The sequence below is a fragment of the Actinia tenebrosa genome, unplaced genomic scaffold (assembly GCF_029948245.1).
Source record: "Actinia tenebrosa isolate PJP-AT-01 unplaced genomic scaffold, QUT_ActTen_1.0 PGA_scaffold7__59_contigs__length_16204524, whole genome shotgun sequence".
NCBI lineage: Eukaryota > Metazoa > Cnidaria > Anthozoa > Actiniaria > Actiniidae > Actinia > Actinia tenebrosa.
In genome coordinates this window covers 8,073,774-8,094,691 of record NW_028292584.1, presented here as the reverse complement: position 1 = coordinate 8,094,691, position 20,918 = coordinate 8,073,774, and the positions used below count along the sequence as shown (strand labels likewise).

The window sequence follows — 20,918 nt, the reverse complement described above, 5'->3', positions numbered from 1 at the left end:
TTACTGTGGTCACTCTAGTATGCCGCGTTATAAATTATATTAAACTAACATTTGTAATGATTCTCTTGGTTGCTCACTCGAGTGAGAGCTAGTGATGCTAAAATGCTGACGTTTTGAGCGTCACGTTTTTTACGACTTCCTCTCGATGAGATGCGTTAGCTCGTGATTCAGCAGTTAAGGTGGCTCGACCTCGAGATTTTTTCAAAAATCCCCACAAATGGAGGCATCCAGTATATAATTATGTGGTACGAAGCATTTTAGTGTTGAACGCTCCGCAAGGCTAAATTTATTTTCTAAACGAAAACAAATATGTCATCCTAATCACGTGTTATGACGTCCGATCTCACTAAAAACTGCATCAAATATTAATTCAATCTTTATGTGAATTATGTGCAAAAAAGATTTGCAATCGGATAAAAGACGTTTATGCACTAGCGTTCCAAAAGTGGAGGGTAGCGGTCAAGCGTGAGGGGGTCGAGCCACCTTAATTGAATATATCCCCGGTATATATAGGAATAATCGTGTTTTTTGAGAATATCCTTTACATAAGTGATGAATAGCAAGTTTACCAGCCGAAGAACGGAAGGGCATATTAACAGTTATAATATCATTCTGACGTCATTTGTTTTTCTTGATACTCTGTATCGTTATTCAACCATGCTATCTTCTATTATTAGCATTTTCAGTTTGCAAATATTCTAAACAAAACTTCATTCACATCACATTTTGAAAGCGAAAACATATAATGTCTTTACCACATAAAAGTCTCAGAAGTACTAGACATTAATCTGATTTGCTATTTTGTCGGACAGTTCAGTAATGTATTAGGAAATACGATAACACGAATCGCTTTTAAATATTTCGATACCATTCGTCAGTTCTTTAAGACAGTGAATTATTCTATGCGGAAGTCAAGGTTAGTCGTAGCGTCAGTCGTATGAAAATTCTTTATAAGAAACTTCGACAGCCAATAAGTTTAACTCTAATTTGAAATTGTAAATTAAACACCTGTTATCGGGTAAGTATCTCTTACTGTTTGTGATAGACAATTGATATTCTTTGACAATTTAGTGAGCAGTTTAGTCACATTTTCTGTTACAACATTGTGTTATAGAACGAAGCTATTTAACCAAGACAATCAAACCTGCAAGACAATTCACAAGAACTCCAGCGACATGCAGCAGGACAAGAAGTAAGGATATATGTTACTGCTCGGTAAAGCTGCACACTGAAGAATTGCTCAAGGTGATCGAGAAATGAAACACCTGCAATAATGAATAAGAACTTGTTCGTCTTTCTTTTATCGTTGTGGCAAGGACTTCTAGCAGAGGAATACTCTATTCAACGCAGAATCACGGAATCATGGAATGTTCTACCAGACCGGTTCGTATTACCTCCATCGATGTGTTCTGCCGACAATGCAACAGTACAATGTACTACTATGGGTGGCAAACTTGTCGGCAGTAATAATGGATGCACATGTGAATGTAACGATGAAAAAAGTACTTTTGCATACTACAACAATTGGAAGTGTATAGACAATACTAAATTTCATAATCTTGGTGGTAAGCTGCATGGTATTCCATTGGTTCATAATTTTATTAATGTCTCTGCGTGATTCATAATCGCACTGCAATTTATTTTATAAAACTTAGTGGCTCATGCACTACAATATTGAAATATAATTATTGTCTTTGAATGCTCACTTGTCTCCTTGCATGATCTTATTGCTTTGCGACGTCATGGGATCGAACAATCAACCTATTCCATAACCTCGCAAAAAGGGGAAAAATTCTTTTGCGAAAGCTATTCGTGATAACAAAACCTATATCATGACCAGTCGTTCGGGAAGCACTGGGGCGAGAGAGCGTCTGTCGCCATAGGTACAGACAAGCTTAATATTAAATCAACCATCTATGATTGTAATCTATGATATATCTTAAAATTTTGAATTGTTCCAAAATACTGGTAGAATTTATCGATAGAATTTATAGAATTATACAATATTCTAGAATTTTTTTAAAAATTATGTGATACCGTTAACCATAAGATTGTTTTGATCTATAACCACGATTTTCCTTAGTGTAGGATTGAGTGCCATCATAGCCCCATAATTTATTTTTACAGCATACGATAGCGCGCTTATTTGTGTGCCTGTAAGCTGCTTTTAAGCAATCAAAATTCAAATTCAAATTTAAATTCTTCATTTCCAGTAGGAATAGATTAATTAAGGATGTTCATGGGCATTGTTCACGCGCATTCTATCTACGCATGAATTTAGTGAGCGCGCGCTCATCGTGATGACGTCATTCCAATGTTTTGTTAAGCAAAATATTTTAAAAACCTCTTGAATCTCTTATAGCTTTAAAACAAAATCGGGAACCTCTCTTATTTCCTTTTTTGAAAGTAGTTTGTAATAACTAATTTTAGAGCAATTTTTTAATATAATATGACGATGGGCCGATCAAATCGAAATTATCTTGAGTATAGTTGGAATAGAATTTCACATTGTGAAGGCTTCAAGTTTTACTTTTGTAGCACAATACCATTTTTCAGTATGACATAACCTATTTTTGACAGCTTTCAATGTTTACGCTGTTAGCGCGTTTTTACCGTAAAAAGGGTGAACCGTACTTTCACGTATTCTGACGCCAAAACGAAGTCGGTGACGCCCAATTCTTATTTGCTTATTTTACTTCTAGTATGATCTACTTTTATCATGCAAATTTTTTATTTTAATCTGACTATGTGATCTTTTGCCTTTCAAAAAACAAAACTGACTATTGCATTATTTTCTAGGTTGTTCATTGATATTAAATAATAGAAATGCTAGAAGTCCAATTATAACCATAACCAGAAAGGAGTATACAAACTCATACTTGCTACCAACATTAAAGTCGTCTTCAAACTGTGGTGTAACCAACAAAGGTAGCAATCTTACATGCAGTGGAACCTGGAGACAACTCAGTAGTGGACTGGCTATGGAAACATTCGATACATATGTGCCGCAAGGCTACAACAACTGGTATCTTTACGTAAGTGTTAAAAAAGTAGTTTTTCATTGATTGGCTACCCTTATTTTTCAAATCTACTAATGACTGATGTAGTCCAATGGGAATTGACAATTTTGGTAAATTGCTGTTTTATATTCATATATAGACCAAAAGAAGTCTCGATGATATGGAAGGTCAGGTTATACGACTTAACATTGATTGTCAATCCCATCGGCAATATTGTGTGATATTGAAAATAAACGGAACACTTCGATGTAAGTATCTGGGGAAACTGAATTTATGGTTTCTCGCTATTTTAAATACAAAAACAAGACAAAATCCAAGAGAAGATAAAATAAAGAAAAATACAAAACAGGACTGACTTAGTCAAACTCAGATCTTTCCAATGAAATAGCGTTAACACCAGCTAATTGAAACTTCAGGTCCATTACCACTTAGGCCATCTCAGTCATCTACAACAGTACCTTTAACAACACAGATACAGTCACGGCCACCATCATTACCAATGCCAATAACAAGAATTACCACTGCAAAACCCAAAACAGCTCATAAGAGGACGTCACAAGGATCAGTTGGAGCAATGACAATTCCAACAACCCGGTCATCAATTTTAACTGAGCCTGTTTCATCGATACCTGATCATACGGTTGGACATATAAGTACTACCAGGACAAAGTACAGTAGATCATTTACTGCAGTAAGAGACGTTTGTTTTAAAAAAAAAACATTTGTCGTGAGTTCTTAAATGTGTTCTGATACACCTTGCCTTGATTATTTTTAGACTGATAGAATCATTTTGTGATATAAAACTAGCTACTCTTAAATTCTGTAGACAGCACCTATCTCTGTGAAAACTGACCGCAAGAAAAGTGCTAGTAAAGAAAAGGATAAGACTGGCCTAATCACCGGCGCACTTGCTGGTATTGTTGGACTAGCAATCATAGTAATTGTTATTATGGTGATGATAAAGATACGCAAAAAAAGGTGAGCATTCAGTAATTGGTGATATTCCAAGTCCTCATTAACACGATCGCGTTTTTGTGCGTTTTTAAAACTCTTTCACTTAACTAAAACCGTACGTAGGAAATCTGATGAGCAAAGAACAGACACTGTTGGTAAGTATAAACAGAGATTACAAAAATAAATCAAAGGCAACACATTATCTCATAATATATTGTCATTGATTATGTATCATTAATTTTACTTAATTAAAATCAATTACATTCCAAACATTAAAATGTTTATAAAACATTATAGTAAAATGTAATTGCATTCTCATAACAGATAATGCAGGCTACGGGCGAGGTGAAGATAATTCCTTGAGGTTCAACCGTAAGTCGTCACCTGTCATAGAGGGCCACAAATTTATTAGTTTTACACTATTAAGTGCTACCCCCAAAAATAGAGTCTCTACTTACTTACTTACTTACCACTTCACTCATAATGGTTTATGCTTGACGATTCAGGTCAAAACAATTGAATTTCCAGTATTTTCAACAGGCCTCTGAGGGAAATGTGGGTATTTACCATTACCCACCAACTAATTCAGTAAAATCGTGTCTCGATTTTGAACAATTCTTTTGACCTCGCTCTTCAATGAAATGATCATTAGCATACATGTTTTGTTTGCTAGATGGAAGCCATGAGATGTGTACATATGAAAACGCAATACCAATTGGAAGTTCTAAAGATCGACTTCAAAGCTCTCTCGGTAATTAAAAAAAAGGGAGATATTCAAGAAAAACAATGAAAGTGGATTCTAGTAGCTATTTTGGACCAGTCTTCTGATTTATGAAGCTGGCAAATAACTAGTTTCTCCTTAGTTGAATCGACCAAATATTCATGGCAGTTTTTCATTTAGGATCAAAGTTTGCAATGATCAGGGGCGGATCCAGGGAGGGGCAAACAGGGGTTGTAGCCCCCCTTCAGTCATATATTGTTTTATTTGATCAACGTAATGGATTTGAAGTAAAATGAGCCGTTACTTAGAAGTCAAGCAAAATTCGGTGAAGACCCTCCCCACCCCCTTATATTTTGGCTGGATCCGCCCCTGATGTGCGTTTCTTCTGAATCGGTGTCACCAAAGTAATGATAAAACATATTCTTGGAATCTGTACTTCTAAAGGGCCTTTTTATTATTCATGTACTATTAAATCAAAATGATTTGCCTACTTAAAATAAGACGTGAATCAAAACTTCATGTTGAAAATAGGTTCTTACTCTTTAATATTGAATTGCATTCAGAAACGTTATTCGAACAGCTCTCTCTCCCTCTCTCTCTCTCTCTCTCGACTCCGTCTCTCTCTATCTCTCTCTCTCTATCTCTGTCTTCAGAATTTTCGATTGATTTTTCGATTGCTGTCTGATTCACAGATCCCATTCCAGATGCTGATTACGTCAATCACAGGAACCCTGGCTTTAATGTCTCTGACGAACTGGTTGACGAAAACTCCAAGGCTATCAAACAAAAAGAAGGCATGACCGAAACTCTCGACTCGCCAATGTACTCTTCCCTTATAGGGAATATTCCTCATGTTTATGCTTCCCTCAAGGGGCTTCACAAGACACACGAAGACAAGACGGATAGTGAGGTCACGTGCACATCACAAAATAAGGAAAACAGTCTTTATCAGAGCCTCAATACTTTTGCTCAGCACAGTCATGGCGAATATCAGGCGCCAAAGTACAAAAAACAGAAACCTGACAATAAAAACTAAAATATGGCAATGTAATTAGTTCTCGCTAAATTCAATATTAATAATGTAAATTTGTAATCACTATCGAATCCTATAATTTGATTCGTTAAAATCATGGTGCAATCAGTTAAGCAATAATTGCAATTGAAACAATAGCCTTATATTGAAACATTTATTGCACCATTTTGCTCCGCTTCATTTATTTGAACCAATTACAAGAGAGATATGTCATTTTCTAACCAAGATTGTTTCTAGCTTTCTTTATCACTTCTCGTCATTTCATTTATTCAATAAAAGGTTAACACTGTAATGTTTGTGATATCGCAGGACTGTACATTAAATTGGTGGCTGGCTATCGTGTTCTTATCTAAGTATAGAGCCACGTTCACGTGATAAAAGTCTCTGTAGAGCTGTAGGGTACTCAAGCAACAAGAAAAATTCAGCTAGAGTTTCAAGAGTATTGTATTCCTAAGCTGTGATGGCCGACAGTCGTAGTACTGAAATACATGGACGTGCGTGTATATACTGCTTATGTATAACAACGTTTATATTGCAATCACATTACGTGAAGTAGGATGAATCCTAAATACAATTAGACGAGTTTAAAGTGTTAGCTGTCTATTTGGATTATAAATATGAGTAACAAAATTTCAACTCTCATCATAAATCATTAAACATCACTAAAAATCAGTCATTAATTTTGCATTGCCGAAAAGAAACTTTCAGCAAGTTCGCACTTCCACCTTCAATGAAAGAGAACACCCGTTTTTATCAAGCCAAACTTCATTAGAATGCCCTTCTGTAGCTTCGTTCCGCATGGGAAACGTTTTAAGTGCTCTTTGTCTGGATATGCTGTTGCTAAATCAGGTTTCTAATATTTTGATTGACGTCACAATCATTCACATCGGATACATGTACAAACTTGTACATATGTACATATGCATACGTTGGTTCCTGACACTACACCAATGCTTAAACACACAGAAGGTAATTCAAGCAAAGGTGCATCGAGTCTCGAGTCAAGCATGCGAGTACCGTGTCATCTCAACCTCAAGGGTCCTCGTAAATAAACAACCAAATGAACGTGTGCTTATAAAATTTCTGATTGTCCTTTTCCCTAAGACTTTACCCCATACGATTACAGATAGATATATTAGGAGCTAGAGGTTGGGAAAAGCGTCTACTGTCTGACTTGCCGGTAAATTTTCGAAATAGAAGTCCATATTTTGTAGAGGTTCGTGAGACAAGAACATTTTGAGAGATGTTACACGGAAAAACGAAAGCTAAAAAGGAAACATAAACAGCTGAAGCAGAAGCGGATTAACATGCGATATAAATCTGTCGGTTATCAGTTACAAGAGAAAGAGAATTGAACAAAATGAGTTGCGCTTCAAGTACTTTCGTTTTCTTGAATCATATATGCTATTTCTATTCAAATATTCTAAAACCAAAGCGGAAAAATCAGTGAATCACAGAAGACACGAGGAAATAGCTTCCCTAAATATCAGAAAGATGGTCACATTTTTGTACATTCTACTATACATAGAGAGGAGCCATACGTTTTAAAGATCAATAACTGTGAAGCATGCGGCCTCTGAAGGTATGACAGAGGTAACCGAATAAGAGGATTAGATCTACAACAGTGAAATTTTTTGATTACTTGGTGATGATGTGTTCAGTAATCAAACGAATATTATTCCTTACATCCTTTTGGAAACTGCTTCATGCGTTTGATGAATTCGTTGAAATTGAACGCCGTGACATAAATTACACACATGAAAAATGGGTTTTCCAACCAGACACTTTCAAGATACCATCAACAATGTGCTCAAGTGATATTTCAGTATATTGTGGAGCAATGAGTGGTCATAGTGTCGGAGGGTGTAAATGTGAGTGCAACAGCGAAAGAACAACATTTGGATTCTTCGATGATCAGTGGAACTGCACAGAAAACTCTAAAGTTCGCCAGTATGGAGGTATTAAATTTCAGTAAAAAATAAAATTTAAGTGCAAAGTGTTTTTATAGCAGTATTTCTGAAATCGCTGAAATAGAAATACCTTACTTGAGAACTAAACGTTTAGTAAAGAAATGTTTTGATATGTTATGAAAGTGCTGAATAAAAGACACGGCAGGAGAGAAACCGTGCATGTTTCAGCAAGGGTGGCTGCTGGTTGTAGACTGTTATTGAGACGAGGGTTGGGAAGGACAACCTTAGATGCCTCTCAAAAGATTAGAAAAGGAATAAAAGGGAAACTAAAGAAGCATGGTACATCTATCAGAACCACATAAGATAAGCTGCTTATTTAGGGCCAGTCCATAATTTTCAAAGGAGATCCTGTATCACTGGATTTATCAACATGTTCAGTTGTCACTAAAATGCATTATGTAATTTCTTTCTTTTATTCAACCGTCCAGGATGTTCACTAACACTCTTGAGTAACAGAACAGTAGACAGAGCACTTATAACAGTACCTTTGAGAATGGAAGCCAGTATTTCTTTCGTGATACCAACTGATCTTCAAAGATGCTATATTATTGCATTCAAATCAACGTATTTGCTGTGTAATGGATCGTGGAACATACTAGATAACGATTTCGTGAACAGCAGGTTCTTAATCGTGGAAAGTGAAAATACGCAAAATTTTACAGTAAGTTTTTAACAGGTTGTTGCAAAAATACTTGACATTTTACAAAACTTAAATCGAAAAAAGTATATAACTAGTCATTCTAACTAATAAAAAATTCAGTTTAAGAAGACAACATCGCGTTTGGAGTATAATGACGCCATGAAGGGAAGAATCCTGAGAATGACAATAGGGTGCTACAATAAGTCGAATACAATTATACCCGGCTGTCTATTGTTGAAGATGCAGGGAACATTAAAATGTAAGTATCACGCCTTGTATGAGCAAGGTAAGGCAAACAAAGATCTTCAATTGCGATTGCTTTATGCGATTCAAACCGTAGTTCTTCTTAACCCTTCACATATTGTGTCTTCATGCTTCTAAATATAAAGCATATTGATTTTAATAGACGTTTTTCTTTTCCGAAACAACATTATCATCCAGGTCCTCAGTTTTCTCTGCCACCATTACCTAAGCCAACAACGTCACCATGGACGATCCAAACCACCTCAGAAACAGGCACCAGCAAAACCGAATTCCAAACACACAGTATTAGTACATCCCAGTCAACTACTATGGTAAATAAAACTATCCCTAGTCAGTCCTTGTTATTAGTTCATTATGAATAGATGACTAAACGGGAGAGTTTATATGCCGCAACCAGCTTTACAAAGAAAGCTCTTTTTCTAATTTCTTAGGAATCCACGACATTTATTAATAACCGCAAGAAAAACGCAACCGAAGGAAACGACGGTGGTAACACTTGGTGGATCATTGGGGTAGCAGCGGGAGTGATTGGATTAATGCTGATCATTATTGCCATAGTGATTGTCATGAGACGGCGAAAAAAGAGGTAGTAAATTTCCCCCAAACGAATACGATATATAATGTTATCTTCTAGGTTGGTATCATAATATTAACAAATAGATGATTCTTAAATCATTAAAAAAATTGGAAAATAAAACAACAAATGCTTGAAGAATCCTATATCTATAAATAAAGACTATGACATTCTTATCAAAGATAAAGACTGTATTTGTCCCTGATGTTGTATAATGTGAATGCAAGGGCACTTCAGGAGAATCATCTGAAATCTCGAATATCAGCAAAGTCACAAAGAGCGCAGCTCAACTTGGATCACACAAACACTGAAATTCATTTTAAACTGCATATAAATATGAACAGTCAATCTTATAGTAGGCAGTAATCCACAAGAAAATGAAAAGTCAGGGCCACTTTGGACACCACCCAGTTCTTTTTGTTACACGTTTAATAAAAAAAACTACTTTTTAATTAATATAATTATAAAAAAATTATATAGTATGATAAAATCCGCTTTTGAAATTTTGAACAATTTTTTCCCCACAGCAAAGGTGCAGCTGCGAAAACAAAAACAGTTGGTAAGTCAAAATTGGTTATAACTATTATAACAGTGTTAATATGTCATGTAGGTATGACCAAAAATACCGGCTTTTTGGAGCACAATATTGATGCAAGAAGACATAATAGTATTCAACTATACCACCAGGCCACGACCTATTTGTGGTGCACATTATTCAAGCAATTAGATATAATGGTATTTCCAGCGTTACTTCCAAAAGTTTTGTTTGCCTTATTTTTACAGAAAATGTTAGTTACGAAAAAGGGGTTGATAACTCCTTGAAGATGACTGACTGCGATGGTCACAAGTCACTGGACCAGGATGAGTACTCGTATGCCTATACGAATGCAATAACACTTGGCAGAAGAAACATGTCGAATGGTCAACCTAATAAAGGTAAGTCCTCGTAAAAGAGAAAGAAAAAAGTTTTACTTGCATTTTGGTAGCACCCAGAATCCGTCACCTGGAGCTGATAATGGCTACTTAGTTTTGTTACGAATAGGCTTCCTAGTCAAAACTATTCAGTCCTATTAGCCATTCCGAGCAACGTGTTCATTCAATGATCGTCAATTTCTAGTCAATTGAATTATCTAAATTAACAGAAATAATTTGGTTTTATTTCATAAGATCCACAAAATACCGTGTCCAATGATGGTAAGGTTGAGGGTTTGGACAAGCATGGTTCTGTATTTCATCCCAGTGCAGGGCCTGTTTTCAAAGTACTTGAAGCTCCAGAGTATGCTGAGGTTAATAATCCCAAGGACGAAGTTAAAAATCGACCTTATTTTGATAGTGCAATGTACAACAAAAAGGTAGTAAAAGCGCAAAAACCAAACAGCCAGAAAGAGCCTTTGTACAATGTCCTTGAAGATCCAGGATCTTTGAATGAACCTCTCGAGGGACGAGAGGCTCCTCGTTATCAGGTTCTGGAGGGGCCATTTCCAGAGGGTGCTCCATTGTATGACGTCATTGCGCAGCCACCATCAAGTGATAACACAGAATACAAATCACTGGAAAGCCAAAATCCTCGTTTATACTGTACCTTCAATCGAGGTGATGATACCAAAAGAAATGTTAAACAAGCTTGCAATTACAGTGTCACCTTATATGATTCCGTTGGGGAAGTAATCAATGGCACATGTGATATCTAAGCTTATCTATCAGGAACTCTATCAAAATGATGAAATGAATAAAGATGTGTACCAGGCCTTGAACAATACAGATAATACAAGCATTTTCTTTGAATCAGCTCGAGTTGAGATACCATTCAAATGCTTGAGCATTATTACGTGTTCCTTTTGTAGGCATGCATTCCAGAACCTAATGTTGAGCTTTCCGGATCCCTGATATCGGCAACAAACGCTTTCGTGATAACCATACTCTAAATGTCCATAACTTAGACGAACCTTGCAATAACAAAAATTAGACTTGAAAGTTCTTGACTGTAGATCCGTTTTCAGCATTATTTTACTCATAACGCCTTAATGTGTCTCTGGTTTTGAGTGTTATAACGAACAGCATTCAAACAGGGATTTTGTCGACGACTACATCATAAAAGAAGTTATAGTAGATTACGGTACGAATGGTTTCACTTTTTCTTGGTCGCCGTTTGTCCCGGCAAAAACGTCGATTACATAGAGCCTTTAAAACTAGAAAGCAAGTGTATGGTTGATACACATTTAATAAACTAGCATAAACCAGGTATATATGGAATGATATTGATGAAGGCTTACATTATGATAATTTCTCCTCTAGTTCTATCATGAAAGCCATTAAAAATATTAATTCAAAGTTTTTGATTCAAATTAATGCACTCCTGTTAGTATCGTTCTTAAGGAGACCTCATAAACAGATACGGCTAAAAATGTTGCATAGCACAACTGAAGACCCTATCTTGTTTTGATTTAGTAAAGTTTGTCAGGTCTTCTCTTTATCTTAAAATTTGAAGTATTCATATGATTTTTGTATATAATGTAACAAGAAGCACGTCACGGTTTAAACTAATAAAGTGTCTCGTCATTTCAACTACTGAGGGTACTTGATTGATTCTCGTGAAGTCGCTTACATCATTTCTGGTTGATGTGTCAGTTCTGACTGATTGACTTGCATCTCTATTATGCGGAAAAAGATGAAAAAACACGAAATAATACTACAAAAAACCTAATGTCGAGTCAAACACACCGCCTCTATCACGCGAAAAACAACAATTTACGAATTTAATTGGTCATGTTAAAAACGTATTTTTATGGTTTCTTTCTTACATGTTATTTGGTTGGATGAGCAGGTTTTATGTAAATTTCATACTTCTTCCTGAGCACCTTTACATTGACAATATAAGGAAAAGAATCCCCAAACCCAGGCTGGAACGGAACTGCCATTAAGTGCTGTTTACGACTAAAGAATTTAAAAAAAGAAGTCTTGCTATCTGACAGGAACTACAAAGTGTACAAATACATTATTGCCCATTTATTTTCTGTGCTCCACTCTTTCTCATCTCATTATTTGATCCTTGGGACTTCAAAACTAAATGAAGAAGACAGTGAATTCCGTAATATTTGAGCTTTTAGTAATAGTCTTTATCTTGTTATGGGCAGAAGTAATTCGAGCTGAAGAATATGTCATCATAGAACGAAAGACTAGCAAAATTACTGGAGCTACAACCTTGGAAGCACAGCCCGATCGGTTTATAATACCTTCATCTTTGTGCTTGGGTAATGGTTCGACACAGTGTGAAGAAATGCGTGGTTCAAGAATTAGTAACTGCACATGTGAATGTAATCATATAGCAAGTAATAGTAAATATTTTATTTCTTCTACATTTGGTTTCGACGGTAGGAGATTGAAGTGCTTAGAAAACGCTAAAATTCATGAACGTTGGGGTAAGTCGGTTCATGTCCTTCCTATCACATTAGTTTCTTGGTCTTTAAATTACCTATTAACAACATTTTTGTTTCCAAGCATTATAACAGGATGCGCTCAGCAAGCTCTGTGCCAAATTTCATAGTTTTATCGTACTTGTCACGATTATTTCACTATACCACCTGACTATATTAATTTCATATCATATAAGGTCATCGCGGACAGAGCCATCAGATCTAGAAGTTTTTAAAACCTTAATCCACCAGAATCCATGGCTTATGTAAACACTCTTGAGAATGATGACCGAAGATATCGAAACTTCGAGGACCCAATACAGTGGTTATATATTTCATTTTCAAATGCTTTTAACTATTCAACCCATATAATATATCACGTCAACTTTTGAACTTACTTTATTTGACGTTTTTCCACTTTGTTTGTTTTTTTTTTGTTGTTGTATAGGATGCTCAGTTATACTTAACAACTGGGCAAATGACAGTGCTCTTATAACCGTTCCAAAAGTTGGTGTTGCTAATTACGAAATCCCGACGCAATTTCGAGGCATTTATATCTATAAGGCCACTACGAAATATCAGAAATGTGATGGCAGCTGGGGAAATCTGGATTATGACACATATGCAAAGAAGAGATTTTCCGTACATGAAACAGGCAACAAACGATTCCTTATGGTAAGAAAATTCCTGTGCTTAAGCAGTAACTATCACTCATCAATACATAATAATCATGGGATATTCATTATGTTAATTGTGATAATAATAATAATAATAATAATAATAATAATAATAATAATTTTACGCATGATATAATCTATTTCTTTTACAAATTTTAGATTTATATTATTTTTAAAGTATTTCTTATGTTCTGCATTTACTATATAGTCTGATGTATATCGTAAATAATTGTAAAATTTGTAAATATTTTATTGTAGAGCATATCTAATTGTAAATAGTTTGAACACCCATAGGTTACGTTTACGCGCCCTATGAGTGTCTTTGCCTCGCATCCAGATGTTTAATAAACTGCATGATAATAATAATACTAATAATAATAATAATAATAATAATAATAATAGTAAGCTGAACTTTTCACAGGTTAAAAGAAATTATGACATTGGATATTCACTATGTTTATAATAATGATAAGCTGGACTTTTGATATGCATAAGATGAATGATAACGTTGGAAGGAAGATAGAAAAGAAGAAAAAAAAACGTCATAGTAAAGCCCCTATAACAAGTAAGAAATACTTTAGTTGTCGTTTGGACTGTGATTTGTCGCATAGAAAAGGGACATTCTATAGTTAAGATTAAATTCGTTGTATTAATTACAACTCATTTTCAAATTTTTCACTGCTTACAGATACATTCAACATCGAGATACAGTCATCAGATCAATGTAATGATCATCACAAATAACGATATAAACTTCCCATTTCAGTTTAATTACAGTGACAATTCTTCTCAGCAAATTATAAGTGGACGAATTATCACACTTGGAGTGGGTTATTATAACGCGTCGAATATAATAATACACACTTGCGTTTTATTAAAGATGCAGGGCGAAATAAAATGTAAGTATTAATTTACAAACGAATCTAACTTGTATGTTGCACATATATAGCACTGCGCAATTTTTGTAAGTCTGTTTTATAATGGTAATTGAACTGAGTGGAGTGCAATTTGGTCTGAAATCAAACGCGCGATTACAAAATCGCACGACCGCGTAGCGGGAGTGCGATTTGTAATTGCAAGTTTGATTTCAGACCAAAATTGTACGACACGAAGTTCAATTACCACTTTATTATATCCATTTTGAAATCTTTTTTGAAAAAGACGTTTTTTCAGTTAAACCGACATGACTTACAATCTAAAAGCAGTCGATTCAAACATGCTGCCAAGAGAACTTGTTTATACTGATCGAGCAATGATTCTCATTTTGAAAACCAACACTTTCAATCCAAAACTAAAATGAATTTATATCGGACCAAAAGGCATTACGTGTATTAAGAATCGTTTACTTACATTAAATAACAAGACAATTCTGCCCAAAAGGGTTGTAATGAACTGGCTGTTGTCCATATTACAGCCAATGCTCACTGCTTGTATTTTTACGATTTCTGTTCAATATGTTAAGATCACACTTGTGCCGACAAAACAGCAAAAATCAAAGGTTGTTTAGTCCTTCGGTTGTCCTTAAGAAGTCACTTAGCTCAGCAAAAATCTTCTTCTTAAGAAAAACTTCTTTTAATGACTGTATTTTCGATGTGTTGTTATGCTTTACAGATTGAAAAGGAAACCACTTTCCACGATCAATCGCCAAGAAGTCACATTCAAAAGATGCCGATTTCATTTTCTCCCACTGCTTTTCGCTGTAATATCTTTAACTTACTTAAGCAGTTACTTTACAAAGATACTTTTGACGATTTTAAGTGATCAGTTGGTCTTTTTAAGTCCTTTTTACGGCTTTTTAAGTCTTTTTTTAAGACTTTTGACGGTAAAATCGTTCTTCAGAAAAAATTATTTGAGCCGTGGCTCTTTTTTTTCGCAAGAAGCGGTGAGCTCAACACTAAGATGGATTCCTTGATATAATTGGCTAGAAAATGACATGTCTCTCTTGTGATTGGTTCATATCAGTTGATGTGCAAAATCGTGCAATTTAGAGCTCAAAATCGTGCAATTTATGCTGAAATCACTGCTGCAGGGAACCAATCAGATTGCAGGATTTGCTTGTGATTTCAAAATGGATGTAATAAAGAGAGCTATCAAAAAAAATAATTTATGTCTTCTAATATTTTCTTATAACTAATAACTGTAGGTCCGTTCTCGCTGTCACTACCAACTGCAGCACCTTCCAGAACAGAACCACCCTTTTCGTCAGCTACAGTTGAAAGTAGTTTATCAACCTCTACCAGAAGTGCCAACAGTCCAAATATACATACAACCAGCGGCGGCCCTTCTACAACTATTATCTCAACCGCGACGGAGGTTAGTATCTGGATTTCAGTACTCAATACGAGAGGACCTCTGATGATATCATGTTTTATTCACCTCGTTTTAAGAATCGATCCATAACAGCGCCTCAACAGACATCAGCACCGATGGTAATCAAAACCAGTGCCAAACATTCAAGCTCCAATGACCGCAGTGGTTTGATTGCAGGCGCATTTGCTGGAGTCATTGGCTTACTTGTGTTAGTTATTGCCATAATACTCGTGAGAAGACGAAAGAAAAGGTAAGGTCACATCAAATAGTTTTGGTTTCAAAATCATTGCAACTTTATATGAACTTTGCTAACATTTCTTATTAATAAAATCTAGGGAAACTGTCGCAAAGAAGTCAGGTGTAGTCGCAGGTAAGTTCAGATACACTTAATGGATATAATATTTCATTCCCATTTGCATCTTATATTATGATTAAATCCAAGATACTTATACATTATTCATCATGAATTACTTTAAGTGAAACAAGATGGTACTAACCGTGTTCAGCGATCCTTGGAAGAACAAGACGAGTATTCGTATGCTGATATCAGTGCTGTCTCCATCAATAAACAAGATGTGGTTCACCATCCTAAAAATAAAGGTAGAAAATCGGATCAATCCAATATTCAAGTATTATTTTTTTATTTTTTTATTTTTTTGCAAAGTTTCAACACGAACATATTTGTTTGGCTGTGATCAAGGGAGCACGTTAAAATTTTGATTGTGTTGGTTTGTCTTCGATTTTATCGCACGTATTCTAAGATATACCAGGTGTTCCTTGTAGTTCTTGTTTACGTGCGCGCGCTACGCTTCATGGCAGGCTTTCCTTGCTTTAGTCGGGCTAGCGAATTTACTCCGAAAACCGACGAATATCTTGCAAGGAGCGGAGCGACGTGTAAAAAAGAAGGGGAGTGAAACTGTAAACCACGTGACCCTTTTCAGCCAATCAAACAATCCAAAATGAAAATATTTTTCGCTCCATGCTGGTAGCAGTATCTACACAAACGGATTACGTGACAAAAAAAAATCACGTGTAACGTCAAACAGATAAAAACAAACAATATGGCGTCCTTGAGCGAAGAGCAAAACAAAATTTTTAATATCGTAGAAAAAGGTTTTAGTGTGTTTATTAGTGGAATAGCTGGAAGTGGAAAATCATTTTTAATTAGATATATTTTAAAGGAGTTGAGAAAGGGAGCAAGCGGTGTTTTTATCACCGTATCAACGGGCATTGCGGCTCAAAATATAGGAGGATCGACAATACATTCATTCGCCGGCGTCGGAACAGGAAAAAATCGGCTCACGAACTGGTGAACATAATCAAGAATAATCCTACTCCTGAAAAGTTTGCCTGATCACATGGCTTTAACCCTTTTTCGTTACCCTCGGTCTTGTAAACTAAATATGCCTCCGTAGTTTTGATAGCTTCCCCATTAGATACTTATATTAAGAACACATTACAAGTAGAATGAATCCTAACATACCATTAGACGAGTTTAATGTATTAGCTCTCTATTTGGATGATAATGAGTAATGACAATTTATCTCGCATAAATCACTAAGAACTAATACAAATCTGTCACGAACGATTTCGCTTGTTAAGACGGAACTTTCAGCGATTCAAATCGTCCACCTTCAATGGACGACAAGTAATACCTGTTTTCGTAAGTCCAAAGCATATTTGAATGCAATTCACTGTAAATTCCGCATCGGCGGAAACTTGCTATGTTCTCGTTGTCTGGATTTCATTACACATTACACTAAAGCTAGAAAGATATACTCGTACAAGTCAGAATATAAATTTCTATGGATAATTTGTGACATCGAAAATCTTCAATTCAGGAAAAACATAGCGATGGAAAGCGAAAGAAATCCACAATCTAATGAAGGTAATGCGTGTATTTCTCTGAGCAATTCACACATGCATCAAAAAGAATAAAAACTATAAAAAAAACACCTCGACAAATAATTTATTTCTAGGATCGTGAGTATCTTTTTCATAAAGGGCCACAAGTTTATTAGTTGTACAGTATTAAGTGCTACCCCCAAAAAAATAGAGTGTTTACTTACTTACTTACTGCTTCATTCATACACTAATGGTTTATGTATGACGATTCGGGTTACCAGATATGCAACAACTTTATCTTCAAAATTGAATAAAATCACAGAAGCGATTTGAACTGTCTGTATTTTCACAGTATTTTCAACACGCCTCTGAGGGAAATGTGGGTATTTACCATTACCCACCAACTAATTCAGTAAAATCGTGTCTCGATTTTGAACAATTCTTTTGACCTCGCTCTTTAATGAAATGATCATTAGCATACATGTTTTGTTTGCTAGATGGAAGCCATGAGATGTGTACATATGAAAACGCAATACCGATTGGAAGTTCTAAAGATCGACTTCAAAGCTCTCTCGGTAATTAAAAAAAAGGGAGATATTCAAGAAAAACAATGAAAGTGGATTCTAGTAGCTATTTTGGACCAGTCTTCTGATTTATGAAGCTGGCAAATAACTAGTTTCTCCTTAGTTGAATCGACCAAATATTCATGGCAGTTTTTCATCTAGGATCAAAGTTTGCAATGATCAGGGGCGGATCCAGGGAGGGGCAAACAGGGGTTGTAGCCCCCCTTCAGTCATATATTGTTTTATTTGATCAACGTAATGGATTTGAAGTAAAATGAGCCGTTACTTAGAAGTCAAGCAAAATTCGGTGAAGACCCTCCCCACCCCCTTATATTTTGGCTGGATCCGCCCCTGATGTGCGTTTCTTCTGAATCGGTGTTACCAAAGTAATGATAAAACATATTCTTGGAATCTGTACTTCTAAAGGGCCTTTTTATTATTCATGTACTATTAAATCAAAATGATTTGCCTACTTAAAATAAGACGTGAATCAAAACTTCATGTTGAAAATAGGTTCTTACTCTTTAATATTGAATTGCATTCAGAAACGTTATTCGAACAGCTCTCTCTCCCTCTCTCTCTCTCTCTCTCGACTCCGTCTCTCTCTATCTCTCTCTCTCTATCTCTGTCTTCAGAATTTTCGATTGATTTTTCGATTGCTGTCTGATTCACAGATCCCATTCCAGATGCTGATTACGTCAATCACAGGAACCCTGGCTTTAATGTCTCTGACGAACTGGTTGACGAAAACTCCAAGGCTATCAAACAAAAAGAAGGCATGACCGAAACTCTCGACTCGCCAATGTACTCTTCCCTTATAGGGAATATTCCTCATGTTTATGCTTCCCTCAAGGGGCTTTACAAGACACACGAAGACAAGACGGATAGTGAGGTCACGTGCACATCACAAAATAAGGAAAACAGTCTTTATCAGAGCCTCAATACTTTTGCTCAGCACAGTCATGGCGAATATCAGGCGCCAAAGTACAAAAAACAGAAACCTGACAATAAAAACTAAAATATGGCAATGTAATTAGTTCTCACTAAATTCAATATTAATAATGTAAATTTGGTAATCACTATCGAATCCTATAATTTGATTCGTTAAAATCATGGTGCAATTTAAGCAATAATTGCAATTTAAACAATAGCCTTATTTTGAAACATTTATTGCACCATTTTGCTCCGCTTCATTTATTTGAACCAATTACAAGAGAGATATGTCATTTTCTAATCAAGATTGTTTCTAGCTTTCTTTATCACTTCTCGTCATTTCATTTATTCAAAAATTAAAGCTTAACACCGAGTATAATGTTTGTGATATGAAAGGACTGCACATCAAATTGGTGGCTGGCTATTCTGTTCTTATCTAAGTATAGAGCCACGTTCACGTGACAAAAGTCTCTGTAGAGCTGTAGGGTACTCAAGCAACAAGCAAAATTCATATAGAGTTTCAAGAGTATTGTATCCCTAAGCTGTGATGGCCGACAGTCTTATAGTACTAAAACACACTGACGTGCGCGTATATACTGCTTATGTATAACAACGTTTATATTGCAATCACATTACATGAAGTAGAATGAATCCTAAATACAATTAGACGAGTTTAAAGTGTTAGCTGTCTGTTTGGATGATAAATATGGGTATTAAATTTCATCTCTCATCATAAATCACTAAAAATCACAAAGATTCAGTCATTAACTTTGCATTGTCGAAAAGAAACTTTCAGCAAGTTCGCACTTCCACCTTCATTGAAAGAGAACACTCGATTTTATAAGCCAAAACTTCAATAGAATGTCTTTCTGTAACTTTCGCATGGCAAACGAGTGCTCTTTGTCTGGATATGCTGTTGCTAAATCAGGTCTCTAATATTTTGATTGACGTCACAATTATTCACATCGGATACATGTACAAACTTGTACATATGTACATATGCATACGTTGGTTCCTGACACTACACCAATGCTTAAACACACAGAAGGAAATTCAAGCAGAGGTCCATCGAGTCTCGAGTCAAGCATGCGAGTACCGTGTCATCTCAACCTCAAGGGTCCTCGTAAATAAAAAACCAAATGAACGTGTGCTTATACAATTTCTGATTGTCCTTTTCCCTAACACTTTACCCCATACGATTACAGATAGATATATTAGGAGCTAGAGGTTGGGAAAAGCGTCTACTGTCTGACTTGCCGGTACATTTTCGAAATAGAAGTCCATATTTTGTAGAGGTTCGTGAGACAAGAACATTTTGAGAGATGTTACACGGAAAAACGAAAGCTAAAAAGAAAACATAAACAGCTGAAGCAGAAGCGGATTAACATGCGATATAAATCTCTCGGTTATCAGTTCACAAAAAAAGAGAATTGAAAAGAAATAACGGGGGAACTAACGAAGCATGGTACATCTATCAAAACCATCTAAGAAAAGCTGCTTTAGTCCATAATTTTAAAGGACATCCTGTATCACTGGATGTACCAACATGTTCAGTTGTCACTAAAATGCATTTGCAATTTCTTTCTTTTATTCAACCATTCAGCATGTTCACTAACACTCTTGCGTAACAGAACAGTAGACAGTGCACTTATAACAGTACCCTTGAGAATGGAAGCCAATATTTCTTTCGTGATACCGACTGATCTTCAAAGATGCTACATTATTGCATTCAAATCAACGTATTTGCTGTGTAATGGATCGTGGAACATACTGGATAACGATTTCGTGAACAGCAGGTTCTTAATTGCGGAAAGTGAAAATACGCAATTTTTTGCAGTAAGTTTTCAACAGAGGTTGTTGCAAAAATACTTGACACTTTACAAAACCTAAATCGAAAAACGTGTATAACTAACTAGTCATTCTAAATAATAAAAAATTCAGTTTAAGAGGACAACATCGCGTTTGGAGTATAATGACGCCATGAAGGGAAGAATCCTGAGA

The 20,918-nt window shown here is 35.7% G+C and overlaps 3 protein-coding genes across 7 annotated transcripts in view; all 3 read left to right on the top strand.

The window, feature by feature from the left end:
* LOC116294920 (uncharacterized) overlaps positions 1-11,741 on the top strand; it is a 33,729-nt gene extending 21,988 nt beyond the window's left edge. The window contains exons 1-8 of one of the 3 annotated variants that reach the window (XM_089039725.1): positions 6,764-7,686; positions 8,127-8,359; positions 8,459-8,624; positions 8,780-8,913; positions 9,034-9,188; positions 9,704-9,735; positions 9,960-10,112; positions 10,344-11,741. In XM_089039725.1, coding sequence (XP_088895851.1) covers positions 7,377-7,686; positions 8,127-8,359; positions 8,459-8,624; positions 8,780-8,913; positions 9,034-9,188; positions 9,704-9,735; positions 9,960-10,112; positions 10,344-10,867 — 1,707 coding nt within the window. In that variant the 5' untranslated portion in view covers positions 6,764-7,376 and the 3' untranslated portion in view covers positions 10,868-11,741. Of the gene's footprint in view, positions 1-6,763; positions 7,687-8,126; positions 8,360-8,458; positions 8,625-8,779; positions 8,914-9,033; positions 9,189-9,703; positions 9,736-9,959; positions 10,113-10,343 lie in introns of those variants that run through there. The other 2 variants (XM_089039728.1, XM_089039726.1) reach the window with 2 other exon arrangements.
* On the top strand, positions 718-6,020 carry LOC116287833 (uncharacterized). 2 transcript variants are annotated; one of them, XM_089039738.1, is made up of 10 exons: positions 718-916; positions 1,115-1,487; positions 2,800-3,035; positions 3,160-3,268; positions 3,437-3,711; positions 3,847-3,998; positions 4,098-4,129; positions 4,299-4,346; positions 4,648-4,725; positions 5,388-6,020. In XM_089039738.1, exons 2-10 carry the CDS (start codon positions 1,274-1,276, stop codon positions 5,729-5,731), a joined length of 1,488 nt encoding a protein of 495 aa, XP_088895864.1. In that variant the 5' UTR covers positions 718-916; positions 1,115-1,273; the 3' UTR covers positions 5,732-6,020. The 2 variants fall into 2 exon arrangements, with proteins under 2 accessions (XP_088895864.1, XP_088895863.1); XM_089039737.1 differs by having other exon boundaries at positions 718-1,018.
* A 416-nt stretch (positions 11,742-12,157) lies between the features above and the next one.
* On the top strand, positions 12,158-19,601 carry LOC148905470 (uncharacterized). Of its 2 annotated transcripts, XM_089039735.1 has the most exons (9): positions 12,229-12,595; positions 13,038-13,264; positions 14,033-14,165; positions 15,410-15,579; positions 15,654-15,826; positions 15,912-15,946; positions 16,054-16,176; positions 17,919-17,996; positions 18,659-19,601. In XM_089039735.1, exons 1-9 carry the CDS (start codon positions 12,244-12,246, stop codon positions 19,000-19,002), a joined length of 1,635 nt encoding a protein of 544 aa, XP_088895861.1. In that variant the 5' UTR covers positions 12,229-12,243; the 3' UTR covers positions 19,003-19,601. The 2 variants fall into 2 exon arrangements, with proteins under 2 accessions (XP_088895862.1, XP_088895861.1); XM_089039736.1 differs by lacking the exon at positions 17,919-17,996 and having other exon boundaries at positions 12,158-12,595.
* Positions 19,602-20,918: the final 1,317 nt, after the last annotated feature.

Bases quoted from the DNA above. Each gene is read 5' to 3' on its own strand.
- LOC116287833 (XM_089039738.1), top strand. From the start codon at position 1,274: ATGAATAAGAACTTGTTCGTCTTTCTTTTATCGTTGTGGCAAGGACTT. The intron at 3,999-4,097 runs GTGAGCATTCAG...AACCGTACGTAG, and splicing joins ATAAAGATACGCAAAAAAAG to GAAATCTGATGAGCAAAGAA. The intron at 4,130-4,298 runs GTAAGTATAAAC...TTCTCATAACAG, and splicing joins GCAAAGAACAGACACTGTTG to ATAATGCAGGCTACGGGCGA.
- LOC148905470 (XM_089039735.1), top strand. From the start codon at position 12,244: ATGAAGAAGACAGTGAATTCCGTAATATTTGAGCTTTTAGTAATAGTC. The intron at 12,596-13,037 runs GTAAGTCGGTTC...GTTGTTGTATAG, and splicing joins TAAAATTCATGAACGTTGGG to GATGCTCAGTTATACTTAAC. The intron at 15,580-15,653 runs GTTAGTATCTGG...CCTCGTTTTAAG, and splicing joins TTATCTCAACCGCGACGGAG to AATCGATCCATAACAGCGCC.